Source organism: Rosa chinensis, chromosome 5, assembly GCF_002994745.2.
Source record: "Rosa chinensis cultivar Old Blush chromosome 5, RchiOBHm-V2, whole genome shotgun sequence".
NCBI lineage: Eukaryota > Viridiplantae > Streptophyta > Magnoliopsida > Rosales > Rosaceae > Rosa > Rosa chinensis.
Genome location: NC_037092.1, coordinates 41665518 through 41690117, shown reverse-complemented (window position 1 = coordinate 41690117; position 24600 = coordinate 41665518). Strand labels below are relative to the sequence as shown.

The 24600-nt window shown below is 36.9% G+C and overlaps 3 protein-coding genes across 6 annotated transcripts; 1 reads left to right on the top strand and 2 right to left on the bottom strand.

Annotated features, from left to right (window-relative positions):
• The first annotated feature begins 117 nt into the window (after positions 1 to 117).
• LOC112202236 (rho GTPase-activating protein 1) lies at positions 118 to 4792 on the top strand. Of its 3 annotated transcripts, none has more exons than XM_040519473.1 (6): positions 118 to 820; positions 1288 to 1408; positions 1664 to 1783; positions 3412 to 3642; positions 3719 to 3804; positions 4066 to 4343. In XM_040519473.1, exons 1-6 carry the CDS (start codon positions 435 to 437, stop codon positions 4190 to 4192), a joined length of 1071 nt encoding a protein of 356 aa, XP_040375407.1. In that variant the 5' UTR covers positions 118 to 434; the 3' UTR covers positions 4193 to 4343. The 3 variants fall into 3 exon arrangements, with proteins under 3 accessions (XP_040375407.1, XP_040375408.1, XP_024198953.1); XM_040519474.1 differs by lacking the exon at positions 4066 to 4343 and adding an exon at positions 4037 to 4058 and having other exon boundaries at positions 119 to 820; XM_024343185.2 differs by lacking the exon at positions 3719 to 3804 and having other exon boundaries at positions 122 to 820; positions 4059 to 4792.
• Positions 4793 to 10903: 6111 nt separating this feature from the next.
• LOC112202835 (N-carbamoylputrescine amidase) lies at positions 10904 to 14933 on the bottom strand. Its single transcript, XM_024343850.2, has 9 exons — positions 14761 to 14933; positions 14069 to 14117; positions 12907 to 12998; positions 12571 to 12722; positions 12446 to 12492; positions 12307 to 12340; positions 11978 to 12144; positions 11453 to 11549; positions 10904 to 11336 (listed from the first exon to the last, which is right to left on the bottom strand). The coding sequence occupies exons 1-9, from the start codon at positions 14850 to 14852 to the stop codon at positions 11164 to 11166; spliced, it is 903 nt and encodes a 300-aa protein (XP_024199618.1). The 5' UTR covers positions 14853 to 14933; the 3' UTR covers positions 10904 to 11163.
• A 1120-nt stretch (positions 14934 to 16053) lies between these two features.
• LOC112202836 (uncharacterized protein At2g27730, mitochondrial) lies at positions 16054 to 19910 on the bottom strand. Of its 2 annotated transcripts, none has more exons than XM_024343851.2 (4): positions 19761 to 19910; positions 18811 to 18930; positions 16828 to 16866; positions 16054 to 16461 (listed from the first exon to the last, which is right to left on the bottom strand). In XM_024343851.2, the coding sequence occupies exons 2-4, from the start codon at positions 18910 to 18912 to the stop codon at positions 16261 to 16263; spliced, it is 342 nt and encodes a 113-aa protein (XP_024199619.1). In that variant the 5' UTR covers positions 18913 to 18930; positions 19761 to 19910; the 3' UTR covers positions 16054 to 16260. The 2 variants fall into 2 exon arrangements, with proteins under 2 accessions (XP_024199619.1, XP_040361578.1); XM_040505644.1 differs by lacking the exon at positions 19761 to 19910 and adding an exon at positions 19168 to 19191.
• Positions 19911 to 24600: the final 4690 nt, after the last annotated feature.

Genomic DNA, 24600 nt, shown 5'->3' with positions numbered 1-24600 from the left:
CCGTGTTTCTTCCAAAAAAACAAAAATAATAACCTGACAATAAAACAATTTGTTTTTTTTAGTCAACTATAAAACAATTTATTTGAGCCAAAAAGAAAAAAAGGTCTACACGTAGAAGATGACAGTCCAACTGAAGCCGTCCCCAACAAAATTCAACCCCCTCATCCTCTCTGTTGTTACAGACTCATTGTCGTTCCTTTTCTGGTTCAACAAAGAAAACCCCATTTTTATTTCAGTTAATGACACTCACGTCCCACATTCCTCTCTCTCTCTCTCTCTGACTCAAAACCTTCTTCAAGACCCGGTCTTTCTTTAGCGTCTTGTTGGATTTCTCAAACCAAAAAACCAAAGCGTTCAGTCTTGGAAACGGTCTCTCTGTTTCGTCTTGTTTATTCTTTTCTAGAAACATAAAGGGTCGCTTTCGCTTGCCAGCCATGACAGAGCTCGTCCTCCATTCTCATCCTGACCATTTCTCTACATCTCCAACACCCACCACCTCTTCTTCTTCTTCTTCTTCTCCACCACCCTCCTTAACCTCCGCACCGCCGTCTTCTTTAACCTGCGCACCCCCGAGGGATGAGTCTTGGGTGACGGACTGTGACGCCCGGCAGCAGCTGTCCCTGTTGGCATTGCTGGTCACGTTTTTCAGGAAGTCTTTGAGTCCTTGCAAGAGGGAAAGGAGGGAGCTTTGCGCCATGGAGATCGGCTGGCCTACCAATGTGCGCCACGTGGCACATGTCACCTTTGACAGGTTCAATGGCTTCTTGGGTTTGCCTGTTGAGTTTGAGCCTGAACTTCCCAGTAGGCCTCCGAGTGCAAGGTACCTTCTTGATCAGTTTTTCATGTGATGTAAATTTGGGGTTTAACAAATTACTGCGTTTGAGAAATTGAGGGTTTTGGTTACCTGCATTGGTTTTGGGAATTGTTAGATTTTGTGAGTTTTACATGTAGAGTTTTTGCTTTTCTTTGCATTGAAGTTTTTGTGAGGTTGTCTATTTTCCCTGTTCTGTTAGTTTGCTTAAACCCAGAAATGTTATGAAGTGCTTCAATGAAATGTCATGTTCTGTAGGTAATTCTATTACCTAGTTACATAAGTTGTATTACAAACTTTGCAATTGTATCTGATGTGAAAGCTAATGACAGTTTTTCTTTTAATTAATGGTGTATCATTTAACTACTGCCATATTTATTCTCGAGAAGCAAGTCTTAGATTTTGTCATTGTCGGTTCAACTACTGTCATTTCTGCCTCTATGTTTATCAGTGATTTTAAAAATTTTCATTTTCAGTCGAACTGTTTTTGGAGTATCTACCAAATCCATGCAATTGTCTTATGACTCTAGAGGGAATAGTGTGCCGACAATTCTCTTGCTTATGCAAGGGCGGTTGTATGCTGAAGGAGGTCTACAGGTATGCATCTGTTCCCTTCTCTCACTAGTATCCATATCTGTATCGTGATGCTTGATTTCAAATGCTACTGTAATGTTTTTATGCAATTCTCATAGCTGGGAATTGGGTAAAACCATACTTCTGTTTCATCTATTGTTTCTGTTTCATCTATTGTATTTTTTGTGTCAGATAGGGTAGTTCTGCAGCTCTGCGCATAATATATAGGTTAACTATACTAAATAGTGGCCCTGACATTCTCAAGTTGTATGCACATAGGTAGAAGGGATATTCAGAATTAATGGAGAAAACAGTCAAGAGGAGCATATAAGAGGCCAGTTAAACAGGGGAGATGTACCTGAAGGCATTGACATACACTGCTTGGCAGGGCTGATCAAGGTATGGCATTGGGATTGGTACTTTATAGCAATTTTTTTCATATGCCTTTTCAGATGAATCTGTTAACGTAATCTCAGTGACAATAGTGACAGAGGGGATGTAGTTGCATATCTGTGTTCTGGAATCATGGCAAAGAGTGATTTAGATTATCATTCTCTTAGGAATTTAAAAGATAAATGCCTTTTTTTGGAATGATTATTTTCTTTCCAAGGTTCTTAGAAAAGTAGTTACCAAAAGGACTACCACAAACAGTTCAATTTATCTTAAACAAATCTGTCCTGTTGCAAGACCTCAACAAGGAGCAATGTAGAGATACTCATGTAAAGTCTCTAATTTTTTGGGACACATCACAGGTAATTATTATCACTTGAAATACCAACCAAAGGAAAATTCAATACTGGCCTTCAAGAAAAATAGCAGCTCTGTTGAAACGTACATCTGCAGATATATTTCTAAGCAAGATGTTATAAAAATAATATTGCTTGTTCCTTAGGTCAAGGATGAAATCAAAATCTGGCTTTTCTATATTATATAACTGGAATGACTTGGCGCAATTTATCATGGCACCCTTGGACCTCTTTTGTTGTAGTTTCATTTACTTCAATTATCAGTTGTCACCATCTTTTGTACCTTTTCATCAAGAACATTTAGTGATGAAAATATTCTTGAATTTATTAGATGTTTGCTGCATTGCAAGTTCATTTTGTTCTCTACCAGAATTTTAACTCACTGGGTCAAGTTCTTCTAGTACAATCAAGAATGGTAAATCCTAAACTAATGATGAGATTCTGAGTTTATTGTAATTTGGTAATTCGATTGGAAGTAAATTTGTTGGTTTGTTTCATAGAGGAATTTTTTATGAATCTAATTTAATAGGATTCTCAGATTGCCCTTATGAATTGGCTATGAGGCTATTATTCAACTCTTTTGGGAAAAAACTGAATCACATTGAGATCCTATGGTTCAAGTCTTCCTCTCTCCTTTCCCCCTTTCTCTTCTCTCTCTCTCTAGCTTTGTCTCCTCGTCCCTTACTCTCTATTTGTCTTCTCTCTGTCCACCAAGTTTACTATTCCCTTTTGCTAGGCAAAAAGGGAAACTTTCTTGAGCTAAAACCTAGGACAGACCTTTGGAGACAGATAAGTTTACTACTGGGCTGTAGTGTCCCAGTAAATTCATGATCTCAACAATTACTGAGCATTTTCAATCATTACTGAACTTGTAGTCTAATGGATTTCAATAAATGATGTTCATTGTGCTTGTAGCTGTTATGAAGACCCACAATTTAGATCGTAAAATCAGCAATATCTTTGTAGTTGGATGTTTTTTCTTCCATTTCTAAATTGTCTATCATGTTCTTTCTTTTACAAGTCAAATCTTGAGTAACCTTTTCTAGTGGTGCACATATCTGGAGAAATTTCATATGCACCCTATTATTCTTCATTCTGGCGGACATGCTAGGACTTTAGGATCTTTCCTTGACTTGAATGCTCATCTTGATTTCTTGTTCATGGTTGTGAGTGCCATTTGTATGCCTCCATGATTTAGCTGAGAACACCCATAAGAAAACAAAGTGGCCTTGTTTGCCTCATCTTGGTATTTTCATCTGATGTATAACTTTGGTTGTTTAGGCTTGGTTTAGGGAACTCCCAGTTGGGCTTCTGGATTCTCTAGCCCCTGAGCAGGTAATGCAGTGCCAGACAGAAGACGACTGCTTAGAGCTTGTGAGGCTTCTACCCTCTACCGAAGTTGCTCTATTGGATTGGGCGGTCAACCTTATGGCTGATGTTGTCAAACACGAACATCTAAACAAGATGAATGCGCGCAATATTGCCATGGTTTTTGCACCGAACATGACTCAGGTGTGTTTGTTTAGTCCTGTTTCTGTTTTCTCTTTCTTTATCTGTACTGCATTTGACATACTCCTATTAGTAGCAGGCACATAATTCTTCTCACAGTTCGGAGAGGGACTTTCTAATAATCAAATCAAAGTTTTCTTATTGTTTCTTCAGTTTAGGCTTCAGGTGAAGCTCTCATTTTCTTATGTCCAAGTTTTGATGTTAGTTTGTTACAGTATTCTTCACCTCGCACCCTTCATGCATTTAAAATTTTGCTGTTGGCACCCATGCTAATTTATCAACAGATGATTTATGAGCATTTGTACAATCAATCATCTCACTTTTAATCATATGTTTAAAACCAGTAATAGAAGTGGCCAGTGAGATTTATGTTAATCAATGGTTGGAGCATCTGCAGATTTTGACTTGTTGGGTTTTAGATGGCAGATCCTTTGACTGCACTGATGTATGCTGTTCAAGTGATGAACTTCCTCAAGATTCTTATTCTGAAGACACTGCAAGAAAGGAAAGAAAATGTGGTAGAGGCCCGTGTCTTTTGTGTAGAACCTGCTGATGAGAATGGACACCAGAGCTGTTTGCAATCATGCCATGAAGATGTTGTCAAAGAGAGCCTCGTTGAGAACCCAATTCCTAATGGCAGGGACTGTTGTGGTACTTCTGATCAAGTTGACACTTTGGGTAATGAAATGGAAGCTGTAAACACCATGACAACTGAAGTTCAAGGGGACTCTGTGAAGAGCAAACCTGATCAATTGAATAATTCAACTTTCAAAATGGGACCTGAAAGAATAAGTGATCAGCAAGCTGCAGTATGGGGAACAGGGCCCGTTGAGAAGGCTAGGAAAATCAGCAACCTGAATCGCATAGATTCAAGGAGGGAGCTAATTGAAGCCTGGCGGTAAATGAAGCTCAACCCACATTGTGCATCAACTGATTCTATGACATACTCTGAATCTAAGTTTAATTGATTTCAAAATTTGGGAGAAGAGTTTTGTGAATTGTTCATATATGTATAAAAATTCTGAGAAAAGTTTGTGAATTGTTCATGTACGTACTCTGGTTTGTTGCTGGGTGAGTTACTTAATCTGTTCATATTTGATGAATTGTTCATGTAGGTTTTAATAAAACGTGTAATAAAGCATTCATTGTTTCACGTTCAGTTTCTATCCACAACCTGTTGTCAATGCCATTTACATAATAATCTCACCTCACAATCTCACATAATGAAATTTCAGTCGACTAAAAACCAAGTGGAAACAACTTGGACATAGTCATGCTATCTGTAGTGTAAACAAGGAAAAAATGTCTCCAGCACGTTTTAGATTAGTAATTGCAATTTGGACAATTTGTTTTTCCAACCAGTGTCCCAAACAAAGTGGCTCCTTTCAAAGAGCCATTGGAATTTTCCTCGTGGAACAGAAGTCACCATTACTTGACAATCAAATCAAGTGGCAAACTGGGATTTGAGTTGGCAAACTGGGATTTGAGTTTCTAAATTTTCTGCTATACGTACGCTGCCAAAAGCACTTTCAATGTCTAGTAACATAAAGTCTACCATTTATAAGTGGAAAGTCATGAGTTCAACTAATAATAAACTAGTTGTTTTTTTTTATCAAAATAAATAAAATAAAAGAAAAACACTTTTGTTAGCTTATTAAAACCCCTTTTTTTTTTTTTTTAATTTTAAAACAATCATGAGTCACAACTCGAGTATTTCTAGTTGTTCAACAAATGATCCTTTTTTTTTTTTGTCTTTTTTTTTTGTCAATAAATGATACATAGGAAAGATTTGTCTTTGTGCGACGAGGAACGCCTTGATATTTGGTTAATCTCGATGACCTAATAATCTAAGAAGCAATGTCTTGCGATATAATGTAATCTCTTGGCAATCTAAGAAGCAGCCAACAGTTTCAAGGAGCTCTGCTGAATCAGAATATAGAGCCTTAGCAAACCAAGATGTGGAGCTGGTTTGTATCAGACAAGTGTTAGTAAAAGCCTGGTGGTAATGAAAGCCTGACCCGTCTTGCGCTTCAACTAATTCTGTGACATACTGCGTCAATGAAGTTTGATTATTTTCAAAAATTGCAAGTCGTTAATTCATGTTCTCTGTGTTGCTGGGTGATTTGCTTAACCTGTTCCTATTTCATAAATGACAGTACTTTTGATATCATCACTTACGTAGTTACTGAATTCTCGATTCCCTTTTCTCACTTTCAGAAGCTACGCCACAAGAAGTCAAAATGTCACAGCAAGTGATCGATTCCACTTGGTTTTTCATTATTGACTGCCTGGATTTAGGTAAATGAATTTGTCGTCAATGATGAAAAACCAAGTGGAGCTTGGTACTTTGATGTGCACAAATGTTGATAATTGGGACATAGACCTGCTAACATGTTAGTCCGCTAAAAAGGAAGCAAAGTCTCCATTAGATTGCTATAGATTGCAACCATGGTCAGAAAGAAAGTGGCTCCTGAAAGGAACCATCGGAATACTCACCCTTATGTTACAGTAGTCACCGGGGATGGCTGTAAGGCTAACCTATACAAAAGAATAGGCAATTAATAAGTTCAAAGAAATTTGTAGACAAATTTTTGCCAGTAAAAAGATGTAGAGAAATATTAAAGAGGTACTGAGTTACTCTTATTGGAGCGGTTTTTCATATTTGTTTGCTGAGAAACCTGTTATTAAATCCTTGGAAAGAATTAAGCTTTTGGTCCATGATATATCTTAAAGTTCGCTCATATATTGTTTCAAACCGATTTTCCTAACTGGTGCCTAGGCTGCAATATATGAGACATCACTCTCTTCTTTCCTGCAGAATATATATCTCATCTTAGCTTTTTCGTCTGTCTTTTCATTTTGATTGTTAGAGAGGGGGGTTGCTCGATGCCCTGTCTTCTGGTTTATTGTTTCTACTTGGCAACAACAAAAAAATGTCACTTGAACATCAGTAATCAAATTCATATCATCAACTATAAAGCTACATATTCAAATATTGCAGCTTCCAATAGCAAGTAGATACATCTGTAATGGGACGTGGACAAGAAAATGTAAAAGACCAAAAGATAGACGTAAAGATTCGCAGTCTATGGACTCAAATCATCTAGCAAATCAAATCACTGACTAGTGTAGTACTCCGGATAGCGTCCATAGGACCATAGCACAATGTAATCAGGCACCATATGGTTGGAACATGGAAAAGATATAGATACACTAGCATCTAGCATATACCCATACATGCCCGTTTCTAAGAAGACCACAAAAAATGAAATTTTTTTTTTTTTATTGTTCAATCACATGGTGTCCTCAAAGGCTTCCTAAGCTCAGAGACTAATCCGTGCTCGGGGATCCTGTCAGAACATTTCCTCCCCCCTGACCACCAAGAATATATTGGGATTTAACTCCAATAAGCGTCGGCAGAATTCGAACCCGGCTATGGAGGTTCCACACCTGGAGACTCTTACCAACTCGACCACCTGTAATAGTTCAAAAAATAAAAATAAAATGAATTCTTTGTGAAACTTTTTCTTTTTCAACTATCAAGGAATGTAATTCAATGATCGAAATTGTTTTTTAACGATCGTTCCTATTTTGGCCCATGCCATTTTCCTTTTTTGGTTTGTAACATGACATATTTTCAAGTTGCAACAAAAACCCAATAGCAAACAACCGTTTATTACTGGGGCTATTTAATATCCTACTTTGGAACATTTTGTTATATATTGAACCTGATCGAAATCATAGGCGATAATCCTTGGATTGAAGTTCATGGATCGGATTGACAGTCAAGTAATGCCAAAAGGAGTATGTAATCCAATTTTTCTTCGAAACTTGGTAACATTATATCCCACCAAATAGAGGCAGAGAACCAACACCACCCATCCCTCATTCCAGTCCAACCAAGACAGATAGACACCCCAAATCAGCACCGATCATAAATAACAGCAACAACACCAATTGATTTTTTCAAATCAACTCACCCTGATCCCGTGCCTCTTTTCTCTCTACCATCAAAAGCACATCTTCTATATTTTTCTCTGGAACAATCTACATCTCTCTTTCTTTTCTCTCAAGCAACATTAGAGCTAGAATACTAAAGAAACCAGGCGCGCCATGGCTGCCTGTGGAAGCCTCCAACACATCTTTGAGACCCCATTGCCCGCTGAGAACCCAACACTGCTCGACCCCCTCTCCTCATGGAACATTCAGCCTGTCACACCCATCAACAACTCGTCCTTCACTGAGATCTTCGGAGAGCTTCATTTCAATGACAATTCTCCACTGTCATCATCATCACCTCATGTGTCAACATCCTTCTCATCATCATCTTTGGTCGATTTGGATTCACAACCCAAGATTATTAAGGAGTGCAATGGCAACAAAAATGGGGAGACTGACCAGAAGATCAACCCCATATCAAAGGAAGAATCTTTTTTAAGCACAGAGAAGAATTACAACAGGTCTCATAAAAGCAGCGACAGCTTTTCATCAATGAATTCAGAAAGCTTGCAACTGTGCACAGAGGGGCTTGGTTTTGAGAGCTCAGGCGATGTTGAGGACCTGAGGAGTAGCAACGTCAGGGAAGAATGGCAAAATATTCAAGAGGAGCAGGTTAGTTTCACGACAAAGCCATGTTATATGGCAACATCAGATAATCATTTTTGTGGACATAAGAAGTCAAGGAGTGCTGGTGTTGGAGGATTCCCTCCACCAATTTCTTGCATAAGCAAGAGTGGGAAGCCTTGGGTTTGCTTCAAGTCTTATAGGCACAACGGCAGGTTTGTCCTCAAAGAAATAAGAATTCCCACCCAGGAGTTCCTTCATGCATACAGAGAAGGTGGTCGTCTCAAGCTGAACTTCATTCACCATGAGGATGAACAGATCCTCAGCGAGGTAGATCGGGAAGACGATGATGACGATGAAGAAGAAGATTGTGATGATAATACTGACGATCAGGAAGAAAATGAAGATGAGCATGCAGATGACGATGCAGTAAATGAAGGAAATGAGGCAAACACTGGAACCTGCAGTACAAATGAGGTCTGAGGTTCTACATGTTTTAGGTAGGAATAAGTTTCAAGGTTGAAGTGATGTAGCATTGCAGTAAGGCTTTCATGTGTCTGTGATTCCTCCCACAAAAACATGCCGGTTTTTCTTTTGTTAACAAAGAATATGTGCAGATAATTAGACCTAAGAAAACGAGGAGATATGGTTTTTGCCATTTAGAGAATAATTCCTCATACTGCACTTCTGCAGTGAACTTTTTAGTAGTGAACTAAATTGTTGTGCATTTTCTTTACAATGTAACAATCACAGACACAAAGCGTTAGCAATCTCAACCATTTATTTCTTCTATTATCCAAACACCATATAGCACACTACATGCAAGCAATGCTACAGAGAAGGTAATCTTGTTATATGACCAAAAAGACAAAAGTTGCAAACACATCCACTTTCTTTTCAACGCCACTTCAGAAATAAAGTCTTCAAAAATTGTCCAACCATAGTCACAAAAAGTTTAAACAAAAGTGGGTGTTTTGAGCAAAATAGAGATGCCAAATTGCAAAGACAAACTCTGTGACAGAAACAGGCAACCACATTGTACTCGAATTTACTGTTTTATACAATTTATCCAGCATTTCCATAATAGCTTTATATTTTTTTACTGAAGCAACCTGTCTTTTTAAGTGTGACAAAATACAGCATGAGAAATCCATTCATACCATACTAAGGTTTAGCAGAAAGCTTCAACACCCAATGGTAACTAATATCAACACAGGAAAATAGAAGGAAATGTCATAGTAAGTGCCAAGAGCCCTCAATCTAGGGGAATCCATGTTTTGCACATTAGAACCAATCAAAATAAGCCAACTGTGGCAGTGGCATAGCCATACATATGGCATCTCACAGCATCAAGGTGAAGATAATATCACAAACAATTAGAAAGTATGCACAATACAAAACCAAACATATGATTGAGATGGCTCAAACTGAGGACATCAGTAGGGTGTGACCAATCAAAAATGCAGTCACTGCATGAGAAAGAAAAGGTAGCAAATACATATCTAAACAAGGCTTGAGGAGAGCATTTAATCAAGAACGTGATACCATGGTCACACAATCAGATCATGACAGTGACACCAAACAGGAAATCCTTCATATATCCAATGAATTCATCACAAATTTCAGATTTTCTACTGTCTAACAGCCTATTAAGTCAGCTTCTTGATTTATATGCTTCAATATATGTTTGTGAACCAGAATATGGGCAATATTTGGGGAAACTCACAGATATATCTGGATATATCCCCAGTTAGTTTCAGCAATTTGATACTGCTTAAATTGAGACAGCCCACAAATCTCAAAGGAAAATATAAAATTCTTTAGTACAAATTCACTAAAGTTGAAGTGATAGAAGTGCAGGTCCCAGACCCTATGTGGTCCAGAAAAAGATTCTTAAGAACAGAGCTAGATTACATGTGATGGCAAAGGGAAAAAAGAGTACTGATTAGACACTTCTAGAGATGCTTTTCTAAATTGTGAATGGAACTTATGTGGACAGAAAGAAAAACTCTTTCCACCAGACACGCATATGAAAAAAGATTGTCCGAAGTCTTCGGAAGATAAAGACTTTATTTATCACCTTAGAAAAAACTTGACTTTGGGCAACGCATTAATCTGGACGAAATGAGTCCACGTCTGGGGCTCTAGTGCTTCAGAAGACCTCGTCCATCCATACTGAGTATCATCACAGTTACTCAGCTATGTGACAAGAAGAGTATTAAAGTTCTTTTCAACTGATTTAAACTCGGTACAAAACAGAGAAACTATCAGATTCATGAACAAAAGATATATGTAATTAGCCATGAAGCCATTAACAAAGGTTTATCTGCTAGTGGGATCATCTTTCAATTTACCACTGCTCCATGGACAATATATTAAATGCTCTCCACACATTAATTGCAGTTACAGGCTACTAGTATTGCTTCTACCATACACCAGTACTTGGAATATTCCATGGTTTCTTCACCATTAGATCTGTTTTATCAACTGAACCGGCAGAAAAAGACATAAAATATTCCATACACTGGTGTACAGTACAATTTCCGGGCAACCAGTAATGAATAATGATGTGTATGCACACAGACATATTGAAAATAAGTTGAACAACCAGTTAGATGCTCAAATTCAACCCAAAAGGGTAAAAAAAAAAAAAAATTAAAAAATGCTCACACTCAGTACGGCCAGTACCAGTCACCAACCAAAAATGAAATTCAAGATACGTTAAGCATATGAGATCATGATTTCCCAATTACTGCACTTTTCTTCCTCTAGAATAAACCCAAATCTTATTCATGATTGGCATAGTTTAGGTTGACCGTCAGAGCAAATATTTCAACTGAGGATCCTCTCAGTAATCACTGCTGTACTTCCTAAACTTAGTGCATGAGGTGATGTGTTTTGAGTACTTCCATTATAAAATCTATAACATGCATGGTAATACAAGGTACATGAGAAGTATCACTATGGGGTGTTCTTGCCATCTAACGAAAGTAGCACCTTGTATAACTCTGGACGTCGATCACGGAATACTCCCCAGCTATGCCTCTTGCATTTGATCTTATCCAAATCAAATTCTGCCACTAGTACCGCTTCATCTTTATCATTAGCAGCTGTAACAATTTCTCCAGTAGGTCCTGGACATCAAAATGCGAGTTAAAAGATTTCTTTAAATGAACATCCATCCTCAAATGATCAATTATATAAAGGTTAGTTCTAACTCTCAAGCTGCCAGTAAAGCAGTGTAACATACCTGCTATGAAAGAGTTACCATAAAATGTGATCTCACTCTTTCCATGCTCAGTCTCAATTATCTCCTTTCCTATGCGGTTTGATGTTACTACAGGCACCTGAATTCATCAAATCTAGATTAATGTAGGATTTAAAATTAAACAACTATCACTTTGTTCCAATATGTTTGGTTTTTGGTCTATCACAATCCCAGAGTAGACAGCAAAGATAAGCTTTTTCCTTTACGACATAATGTTTAAAATATTCTGATAGAAGCTCTCAATTTCTTTGGCGTCTGTCTTTTTTACCCGAGAAGTGAAATTTTGAATTGCGTAGATAAACAAAACGAAGACTAATGCAGTTAACATACTTTAAGACATAAGGCACATGAATTGTTGAGAACAAACAAACTACAGATCTTCAGACAACTAAACTAAATTCCAAGTCACAAGCAAATTAGCCAAACTACTAGTCTAATTTGGAAAGATCATGCTCCCCAATATCCATCCCAGCTGTAGTTGATGGCATTAAAATCTAAGAAAATTACCAAATTCGCCCCAGCATGCCCTTGCATTACTCGCCTCCAGTGATCCCTAGAATCAAGTCCTCCATCTTGAGGTTCAGAACCAATAGCAGTAGGATAAAACAAAATCTCTGCACCTTGAAGAACCAAAGCTCGGGCTGCCTCAGGAAACCATTGATCCCAGCAAATTGCTGAAATTAAATGATGTATTAGCCAAATAAATTGCCCACCTTGCCTTCCCAGGAAAATAACATGATAAGATATGTTCAACAAATCGAATAGGTATACCAATTTATTTGGTAAAATGCTACACCCAAATTCACCAAAACTTAAAAAGTACTTAGTTTTCTCACCAACTCCTATTTTTGCGAACTTGGTCTGGAAAACCTGCTTCCCAACAATAGTATAACTACCAATTATTATCAAAAATAAAAGAAATCAAAGCTACCAAAACAGCATGAAAAATAGATAGTAATTATAGTTTGCACCAACCTTGAATCCAGTGTCACCTGGATTGAAGTAGAACTTTTCCTGGTAGCCTATAGCAGAAACTGAGTGGTTACTACAAAAGTAATAGATGAGATCAAAGATAAGGAGTACTTATGGAATTTTAATACCTGGTCCATCTGGGATGTGGGACTTTCTATAAAGCCCAAGATCGGCACCGTCTGCATCAATAATGGCAATTGAATTGTAGTGGGCATTGTTCGCCTCTTCAAAAAAGCTAACTGGTATTACCACACCCAACTCTTTTGCAAGTTTCTGCATCCTACAGATATTGCAGATAAAAATGTGTAATCAGTTTTACTGCACAATTAATCTGCCCAAGCTACTATTTGTTTTTCTTTCTTTTTCAAAGATTCCTTGGATATGTTAATAATGTGATGCTATCCAGGATGATGGCATACAGGAACATAATGCCTAAATTGAAAAGCAATTTCCCGTGCTTTCACCTAAGAATAGTTGGATGGTTGCTGTAAGGCTTTGCTCGCTGAATGAAGTCCTCCCTTTGTGCTTGACAGAAGTAATATCCTTCAAAAAGCTCCTATAAACATCCATCAGAACATAAACATGTTAACTATTAAGATGTGAACTCAAACACAGTTGTCATGGAAAAATTTCTGCAAAAAGCATACTTATCGGGTTGAAGTCCTCCCTAAATTACCACAATTACTATTTTTTTTTTTCATACTCAGAAATCCCCCAAACCCACTTCGCAGACAGAGTCTGGAAACGGGGACCTCTGCCGCACCATACAATCTTTACAGTCTGGTAGAAGGGGTTTGAAAGACCACATGGGAGCACACCATGGGACTGACCAATTTTACTAACCCCTCATTGGTACAATTACTAATTCATAGAGGCCTTTTAAGCTTTTAGTAAACAAAAGCACATAAAACATAATATATAATAGTTGCAAGCAGTATCTTCAACAAAATTGAGAAATTCATATCAATGAACAGATAACGCCTTGTCCTTCTCTGAGGCTACTAGTGTTTGGTGGATTAGGCAATTACTGGGTATCAAAAACGAAGCAAAACCATCAGCATATGAGTTTGGGAGCTACCTAACATAACGCCTTGTCCTTCTCTAAAGCTATCATGGTAGGGAAATTATCGTAGCTCATCTAAGAATCCCAAGCATGTAGCCGCAAACCCATGAGATGAGGAATACATGATACTACAATCTGATAAATGATAATTACAACGTACTACTGTCACACATATTACATGTAAAATTTACTTCCACTACAATACATCCTATACAGTACATATATACACATTATGCAATAGGTATGATGTCTTTCACTTTGACTAACTATTGTATCATCCACAAATTTGATACTAAATCAACTATAGACAATCATTTGACTACTCATTAGAAGGTGTAAAGTTCATTGAAAGGATCATAAAGTAAATTAGTTTCTTGGTAATCTCCTTGAGGCTTAGTTTGCATAAAGAATTTTATTATGAAATATGAAACGGAGAAACAGAAATCATAATAGGTTTGAGGATGGAGCGGGTATAAGCAGTTGCAGTTGTATCGGAAAGGAAACGAAAATAAACAAATCATACGCCAAGAAAGCTTGTTCTTTCCAAGTTTGTAGGGTCATACCTGTATAAGAATGATGTTTGCACCCTTTGAATGAGCAGCTCTAACCAACCTGAATAAAAAAGGACAATGAATTCAACTGCAGAAAATAATTGGTTTGCAAAAGGTGAAGGGTAAAAGAAGTGTAAGTATCACTTTTGGCCCTTTGACCGGAAAAAAGGATGCAAATCACGCAACAAAAGGATCTCATACAAGCAACCAGAAGCTCAAGCATAAATGTACTTCATAAGATACCGGAAATCAAAAGTTAATAGCATCCAACCACCAAAAAATTCAATTTGAAAATGGTACGAAAGTGCGGCAGTGAATAAATTGGATAGGTGAAACCGTAGTGCTTACAAAGGAGAAGTAGACTTCTTTTCCTTTTTCGTCGAAAAAGGGTGAACTATATTGAATCTCAAAGATGAGAAATCTTTTGATCAATGAAATTCATAACTAAAACTACATTGACAGTACTAGGGCACAGTGTAAAGCTCGATTTGTATGCATAGTTAAGACATCAAAAGCAACAATGAGTGAGATACAGAAACGTGATTTCCAATCCTTCCTGATACAAATTCGATTGAAACATACAATTTCACAATCACTTATAGTCAACAATTACCAATCCTGGATAGCAATTTCATTCAAGGAAAACAAGCCGATAAATTTGTGATGGTAATAATATGGAGTGAATGAAAAGGAAAGAGAGAGACCTTTCGGCGGTGGCGACGTTGGTGGCGACGTCGTCGGTGCAAGCGAACTGCAAAGCGGAGACCACCACCTCCCTCTTACCCTTGTTTTCCATTTTCGCCAGAGAGCAAGTGGAGTAGCTAACTCCTCTCTATAAAGGTTTCGTTAGCGGACTCCTCTCTTTCGCACCCACCTTTATATTCTTCTTTCTTTTTTTGGTTACAACCTTTATATTCTTCTTTCATTTTCTAAATCACCATTTAATTTGAAAAAAAAAATGCCGTTAAATTGTATTTTTGTATTTAGTGGACATGTGAATGACTAAATATTTTCTGATAAATTATGTTTTTAAATGGATGATCTTCAAATGTGAATGAGATATCACTGATTTTGATTACGAAATGTGAAGTGAAGATTCGTTAATCACAACTGAAATGTAATGAAGAGTTACAGACTTTAGAGTCGTTGTTTTATTGGTTTGGTAATCATCTTCAAACAAACTATGAGCTAGAGGGAGAGCCGGACATATGAGATTCATGTCCAATTTTTATTGGTAATTTGATGAAACTTTGAATGAATAGCCAAGATGGAAAGCATCTAAAAATATAATGCCAGATTGATAATACAAAGGCCAAACCAAAAACGGCCAATTGATAGCACAAGGAGCTTCTGAAGTTGGGCACTATCCGACCTTGTTAGACATGTTTTGCTGAACTAGGTAAATTGCCAGTTAGAGATCCTCTAGTCATTGTTTATCTGCTCTATCATTGTCCTCTTGATAACTCTCAAGACGAAATTATGTTTGTGATGAATCTTTGCCAGTAGCCCCACATCGAAAAATAAGTAGAGAGAGATATGCCAATTTGATTTCTGATAGAAGGTGTTTTTACATTCACCCCAATATTTCGTTTTCCTTGCTCAAGAAGCTTGGAGCTCAAATTCCCCCTCTTCAGCCTCCCTAATAGCTAGAACAAAGAAACATAAATGCACCAGACCCCAAATCATGGCCATTTTGGAGGGTTTCAGGCAGCATCACCACAATGTGGTCGTCAAATGCCATATGCAATTAAACGTCGTGAACAAACATATAAGTTGAACTCACAATATCAAGCCTGAGAAGATCTAGCAAAAACACCACATGAGAGGTCTTTCAGTCAGTTTCATCAACCCATTTTATCAAGAGCACTAGAGTGCTCTTCACGAGGGCATGAAACTCGGATTAACTGGGCTCTTAAGCCAGATATGCACTCTCACCTGCTCAGAGAATTAGTACTCATTTGCTGCCTACTATTAAACAATAACAATAAAAATCTCACTCGAAATTGAATGCTGGAAAGGTATCCTCCATTCATGTATATATTTCTGGGAAAAGAAGAGGTCAAAACGGAAACAGTGCCTCAAAACTCAACAAAGTATACACCAGCCAGAACAGAAACATTGAAAGTTCATAGTTTGCTTTATTTCTATGCTAACTGCGTGATACTAACTGATGTTCAAATGTTCCACATCAAGACACTTTAACCTCAGTCCTGCACTTCTGCCTTCTTTTCACTTCCTTTGATATACCATCCCAGAGCAGCAGCAGCAGTCATAACACCAGCTACAACAGCATAATTCCTGTACTTGTCAGTTGATACTTTGGCAGTTGAGCTCGAATCACTTGGTTTGGCATCAGTTATCGATTCCCCCGGGCCTGCAGTTGCTTTGTCTTCTGGTTTAGGGCCCTGAAAAAATTTAAGTCATTGATTAAAAAAAACTAGTTGAGAAACATATACAAACCAACACCCAGATCTTTTTCTTTCTTTTGAGCTTGATTAACTAAACATGATCAGAAATATAGGATAATAAGTTCTTAGTCATTCAATCAGAGCAACCAATACACTAGCATACGAGGTAGCCCCAAAAATTTGAGACCACACATCGACTACAACACTTTAGATTTTATTTCTTTATTTGAACTAGCCTCATTGAACATTCAGCAGAGTCCTGAAATGTGGTTCAATTTTCTGAATGGTAAAATCTGACCACTAAAGACCATATAAGATTGCCTAAAGTATCAAAATATATGAACAGTTACAGAGCGGTCATACCTTTCGTGCAAGCTTCTCAAGCTTCTCTTGCTCAGTTTTCTGCAATATGAGAAACAGTAAACATAGACAGTCAGAAGATATAACATGATTCGATCGGACATATGACAAAGAAGCAGCAGACATCAGAAACACTAAGTTGAGAGAACATATATTCAAAGTTTAACTAAATTTATACTAAAAGAATTGGACATGCTACTGCTCAGACAAACAGAAGATTATCCATCAGCTTCATACTTTAAGGTAAAAGAGAAATTTTCAAACCAAGAGTTCTGTGTTCTGTACTGCTTGGATGAAGAAAGGTGAGGGATTTCACACAAACTCATTTAATCACTTTTTACTTACTTTTAGTTCATATATTGTCAAATAGCATTTTACAATGCAAAGGTAAACATAAGAGCAATCTAGATGTCATTTCCTTCAATGTTGACGGGGTCAGCGATTTCTTTTCTAGTTTACAACATTAATAACTATATTTGGAATATAAAGTTTCAGGTTGATTCCCATTTGTCAAGGCATGGACTCCTTCTCCCCTGTATCTACTAATGATGATAAGTGATGTTGGGCTTGGGGTAAAGGATTAAGAAGGATGTATACAAACAGTCACTTCTTGCAATCACATTATGCCCTAGTTATGTTCCATTGTGTATTTTTACAGGATTATAAAGCAAAATAAAAAATAAAATAGAAAAAGAATAAAAAGGAGAGAAAGCGTCCATTGTAGGCTCTCTCCAGGCTTAAACAAAGTGTATAGCTAACAATAAGAACCATAGAATTCTCATGGACGGTAAGGATGAAAAGCCATTTAAAGCCAGACATCAGTTCCAAACAGGCATAGAATACAGGACAAGAATAGTTTAATCATCAATGTTTTGTAACCACAGTATGCAGTGAGCTTGTGAATTGTGATTACTAATAATCCTATCTTTAATCATAGGGTTTTTTACATAGTAGAAGTCTGCTGAACTCAATAGAACTTATCGCATCTAGAAAAACCACCATAGAAGCCATAAGCCATATAAGTCATGCATTTGATCATGAAAGTGTATATATGCACACATAGATAAAGCACATATCTAGCACATTAGCAGGGTAAAGTTCTAGTATAGAAAGTTCAGCACATAAATAACCACTTTATCAATATAACCACAGACTCAGACAAGAATCCATTAATGATGAATAGGATGGCATCTGGAAAAGTCCCCAGCTTTCATGGACAGAAGACATTCAGTTTCCAATCTAGCACCAGAATATCCCTATATTATCAATATTCATAGTTCTTCAATTTTGATACCTGATCATCCGCCTTATGAAGTCAAACTTTTCAATAATAAAAAAGTTCTCACTCTCTTTTTCTGTTTGCTCAACTAGCTTTGGAAAGATATCCAGTTAGAGACATATCTATTGGCCTGAATAAATAGATATCCAGTTACAACTTACAACATTAGACCAAATCTTTATGCAACATATCCTCCTTGCACCCCACCAAAATCAACTACAACATATACTCCTAATCATTTAATTACAACTGAATCTATTGGCCTGAATAAGAAAAAAAAAGGGCAGGGAATAAACATATTCAAGCTGTAAAAGGTTTCATTCAGCTTTTTATTTCATGTTTTCAAGGACAGACCAATATTCTACATAAGTTTTAGGCCTTACATACAAAACTTTTCTTCATCAGACAATGATTTGAGAAAGCTAAATTTCCAAGAATTTGGAAAGGTACTGCAGGAAAAGAAATCATAGAACAACAATGACCAATACTCATGTTGGCAAGATCAAAGTAAGGGATGTAGAAGCATGTATTCGTACATAGAGTAAGTTTCAACAGCAGGAAAACTCAAAAGTAAACACAACATCCCAAGCTAACTCCATATTCCTACAACATAATCAAGAAGAAACTATTATAGATGCACAGCAAGTACACAGCCAAACAATTCAAAGGAAAACATACAAAGATGTATCTAGACAATCAAAAAATACCTTGATGTAAACATTTTCTGCAGCTTTTTCCTCTTCACTCAGTATCTTTCCACTGCTTGACATCCTCCGAGAGAAAAACCTTGCAGCCAACCTTGATGCCATTGGAATCAATTATCCTACCTGAAAAGGATATTGTGGATTAGAAAAATTCTAGAGAAAACATATGTATTGTAATTTGTTATATCAATTTGTTAACACTAATACAGCAATAAACCAAGAAAGAGGGAAAAGGAATGTATTCGGAAAGCAATAACAATCAACAATTCAACATAGAACCTCTGATTCAACCCAAACTGTCATATTTTCTTTAACTGGTTGGTTAATCAAAAACAAAGCCCAATGAACTAAAGAACAGACCTTAATTCTATTGATAATAGCTTTTGTTTAATCATATTCTTTATGCAACAATTTAATGCTTTTCTTGAAATGGTTGGCCCTGCGCTGCCAAAACATCAGTGTCATAATGCAGTCCGAGCACGCTCAACCCCCAAACAAAATAATGCAGTGAAAAACAAAACGCCATGGTCTGCTTGATGCATAACTACTGGATTCGAATCTCAAAAATACTCAGAAAACAGGATCAAAGTAGCTTAACAAGTATAAACCCTAACTCATAAAACAAGCAAGCTCACGAAGTTTCACTACCTATAAACATATTCACTTCACAGCCTCATCGTTCCAAGAAAATTTACAGACAAATTAAACACAAAAACTAAAATAAAATTGCAGAAGCACAGTCTACCATTAACTAAAATAGCTTCAAGAAAACGCTAAATTGAATGACTGAGCTTCTAATTTCATGCACATCGAAAGCTAATGCCACAAATTCTCGGTGCGTCGCAAGCATCAGTGATGGACTTACTGATATCGATTTGTGAAGCAAAATCGATTACAAGCCCTAAATAGGAAGCAAAAAGCGAGCCGATGAATATCTGAGAAAAATAGCTTACCACAAATGCTTAGGGGGAGAGAGAGAATCAGAGAAGTTGAGGCGAGAGAGCGAAGAATCGAGAATGTGGTTAATTTGGCCTTGGAAGAGTTTATATAGGAAAGGTTTGGACTGGAGAAGGGGTAACAAGTCCTCCGCTGTATTTTAACCGGAAAAAAAATTACATTTCCCAGAGAGTGCGGTTAAAAATTAGTCCGTCTCCAACAAATGAACAAAATATAAATATAAAGAGCAATTTTAAATACACACTCCTAATCACTTAAAGAAAATACCTGAGATCCCAAAAAATTATACCAAAACTCATTATCAAATGATGTGGCACCTGGTATGTCATCAATTTTGGTTCTAAGATGGTGATGATATGGAAATAATACAATTTTATGCTTCTCCTTAAAAAAAAATTATAAAAAAAAAACACAAGATAAGATTAAACATAGACCATTAATTATCTTCTTCCTTATACATTTGAGCATCCACTCATGCTTCGCTGTACTTGCATCCACTCTTGCTTCACCCTTCCTAACCGGAGCATGAAAAAGTGCTAGAACTTTTGCCTTTGTTGTCAGATGAATTAATGAATTAATTAAAAGCCATCCAAACTTACCAAAGTTCATTTCTCCTTCTTTTACTCCCTCTCTTTTCATGATTTCCTCGAGACATTTGAACTTTAAAAATTTGAATTAAAGAATCAATTAGAGATTGGGCTATATTCAGTGCCAACAATTGGGGATCGTGTTATGTCTGCAGTTAATTATGACTTCTTGGCTATTGGCCTGACCATATTTGTTGATGGAAGATCCTTGTTGCTTTGTCATCTAGAGTCTGGGGGTACCCAAGGAGTGTTGATTAATAGGCCCCAATAGTCTTATTGGAAGAAAAAGGTCCTCCAAAAATATCATGCAAGATAGGTGAATAAGGTGAGTGAAATGAGTGAAACATTGAAAATGGAGAAAAAAGCCTCACCCAACCAACTAGATCTACGTCTGATGGTAGATGATCTCCTCTCGATGAGGATGGCGGCCATATATGGGACTTTGCAATGGTTTTAGGTTTTCTTGATTTTTAATTTTTTGATAAAGAAAAAATTAGTAGAGAAAGTCTATGTTAGCAATTTCTTTGATGAGTTGGCACCTGCCACATCATTCAGTATATGAATTTGGTATAAATATTTGGTGTCTCTAGCACTACTCATCACTTAATACACATCCCTATTATTTTATATTTCAAATTAGATTTTGTAGATAGGTTAAATGACCAAAATAGACATCTATACATTAGAAGAAGAAAAAAATAGTCATATTTTCCTTATATTATTCTATTTATGTATAAATAGTTAGATAAACACAACAAATTTCTATACATGGCATCCCAATTTAATACAAGTATAAAGTTAGAAACTATCTAATTTAATTTTTCCTTAAATAAATTGTAATTAGATGAGATTAGAGACCATAATATTTAGAATTTTAAAATCAATATTTTAAAAAAAAAATCGCTTTACTCCCATTTTTTAGTTAATTTCCTTTTTTGTTCTAAGAGTTATGATTAATCAATTTATTTTCTAATATAAAACATCACAGGTGAAAAAACTTTGTAATTGTTAATTTGTTTGGCCCCTCTAATGACAACTATTTAGTTCCGCCACTATGAAGAAACTACTGGTATAGTTTTAGTTGAATGTTTTAACTCATAATTTTATACTTGATTAACATGGTGTTTGGTGGATGAGAGCTCAAACAACACAAAGCCTATTTATATGCATCTATTTAAAGGGAACAATAATAAATCTTTATGGATTTCTCAATAACTAACACAAGTAATCAATATGGTCATTTGCAAAATGTCAATATACTAGAATATACCAATCATATTAAATAGTAACCTTAATATAGTCAAAAAGTAGGATATTTCATGATTTTTGAGATTTAGGGTATTTTAGGTACTTTGGGTTGTGTATTTAGTAAATTATTAGAATGAGAAATTAAATGGGTCGTGTATTAAATATGGAGTGTGTATTAAGTAATTATGGGTGTGTTTTTAAAACTTCTCAAATATAAATGGCTGCAATTAAATTTCTAATTATAAACAAGCAAAAAAGTCGGTATCTGACCTAGCGCTCTGTTAGGATTTTGGGAGGGTGTCTGTTCTCTTTCCTACATCTACCGTCTTTGATGGTTGTATTCCGATTTGCTTGTCTAATCGGCTTTTGTTCTTACTTTCTCTTCATGCTGGGTGTGGTTCACTAGAGCACGTTTGGCCGGGTCAAGTCGTGGGCAGCTTCGATCCCTGGCTTCGGGAGCGGATCATTGGATCGTCTAGATCAGATTAGTTTCTCACTGAGATGGCGCCGCCTTGGCTGGGTGTGGCTTTTTCTTCCAACGGCGGTGGGGTCATTTAGTTGGACGATGACTGTGTGGCTATTAAATTTGGTCTTACTATGAAAGGTATCAGAGCGCTTGTTGGGGGTGGTGGCAGCTCAAAATTCTTGGGTTCTGCCGTCCTCTGTTCTCTACTGGCAGCGATGAAACCCAGGTGTGTGGAATTGGAGTTTGCGGAGCGTGTTGACCAAAAGTCAATCCCGAGTGATCTAAGTTTGGTGCTGACCTGGGTGTGTTTCGATCCTGGTGATGGTGCAGTCTCTTCGGTGACGACCCACGGCAGCGGTGGTGGTTTGTTTGGCTGTGATGGAAATCTTGGGTTGCCCTTAGCAATTCCAACCCACTGGGCCTTGCACTAGTTGGAGGGCTTGATGCATGGTTGGACGTGGGTGGGCAGGGTCCTAAGTTTTTTTAAGGCCTGGTCTGTCTTTGGAATGAGGGTTGAGGGTGATTATTCACTTTCTACCCCCTCTATGAATAGGGTCTCTATGACCCATAGTATTGTTTAATTACTGTTTGGGTCGCAAAAACCAGTACCTTAGTTGAATCTTTTTATGTTTGCTTCGAGATTTCTTAGTTTTTGTTAGAATAATAGTGCGTGGACTTCCTAAAAGGTGGGTGTACTAGGGACTTTTGGGGATTTTATTCTTCTACAATAGGGTTTTCATGAGGTTCTGAGGAACAATTCTTTCTATCACCCCTATGGGGTTGTTTCGTTTTTATACTGCTTGTTGAACTTAATGAAAGAGCTTACCTATTTCAATCAAAAAAAAAAAATCTAATTATAATTGATTTTTAAAATTTTAGTTCTATAAGCCCTCAAAAAATTTTGAACTACCTTAATTACTCTTATTAAGTTAATTAAAACAAATAAATACAAAGTTTATTATAGTAATAAACAAAAATAAATAAACAAAGAGATAATTATGAAAGAGAGACGTAAGTAGTGGGTAAAATATAGATAACTGCATTCATTCTAAATTCTCACGTCTAAAAGATTCAATTATAAAAGTGTTCATAATCTTTTGTTGTAAACTTCGGATGCCTTGGAGGCTTTCATATTTAATTATAGTCTTTTTCGCATAAAAAAAAAGAGAGAGAGTATCTTGTTGTATCATCGATATAAATGTACCTGAGGAACTTAATGAGATCATTTATTTGAGTCACATCATATGGGATGTCACTTGATATATCTTGCATATGGTAGTCTCTCAATCAATCAAATAATTTTTTCATCTCATTTTAAATACTTCTGAACTCGTCTCTTTTTATTGTCACCATAAACTCTCCTGGTTTGCAAAATGTATTTGCTATTGTGGCATGCTCAATCTTCACAAAATACTTCAATCTTTCATTAGATTTCATAAGATACATATGCTTTAAGAATAGCTCAGCACAGCGGGAATCATAAGTGCATCCCTACAAATGTTGAAGTGCGCTTGCCAAACAGTCATGTGAAATAACTTATATACATATACCCATTCAATGGAGAAGTGAAAAATGTCTTCACTTCTCTTAAAAAAAACTCAAAAGAGATAAAACCATGACCAAACACTTCGTTTGGACTTATCCACAAGGGGAACTGCCTTTAACTCTAAACTGCATGAATAACTGTCTGTCAACATACAGTTGTTTGTAATTGGTTGTCCATAGATAGATTTGCATCCAATTAGACAGGTGACCAATTGATCTAAAGAAACTCCTGGCATTCAACTGCTCTCAATGGCTCCTAGACTTCACAAGTCGCTCCATTCATTGATATAACCAATGCAACATGAAAAATGAAAGACAAAAAATAATCAGAATTGTAGCTATGACGGTCGTCCAATGTTTTCTTACTCGAACTCTATCTACACGTTATCCTGAACAAATTGATATTATGTACAACTGATTTCAAGAACCGAAATCTAAAATTTCGAAAATTTCGATTATTTTCAAAACGTGCACCAATCGCTACAAAGTTTATATCAACATGTCTATAAAGCTGTGCTCTACCTAACAAACCAAAACAGAAGGTCTGAAGTGGCCGAACGCACCCCCAAGCGCCGCCATCTCTGACCCTAAATTGGGTCTCCAAACCTACATCAAAATGTTCCTTACAACATCCCCAACAACTTTCTCAACTACAACATTGATCAATTTTACGTCTACAAGTCATAATTTACCTCAAAAACCCAAAATCCCTAGTTTTTCTTCCGATGTTCAATTCTCCTTCCTCCGATTGAATTGGAGCTGGTAGTTGGGTGGATTTGAACTATGAAGAAGAGAGCTTCAAGATGTGGGTGGTGGTGCAGCCGAAGGTGGCCGGAAAATGGCAATCGAACATGGTGGCCGAATTGGTTTCAGCTTCGAAACTCGTCCTCCAGTGCAAATCAAAGCTGACAGTTGCCGAAGGAAGGGTCGCCGCGTAGAATACAACCGGTCCGGCTGTCTGGGTCGCCAGAATGACGGAGAACTCGCCAG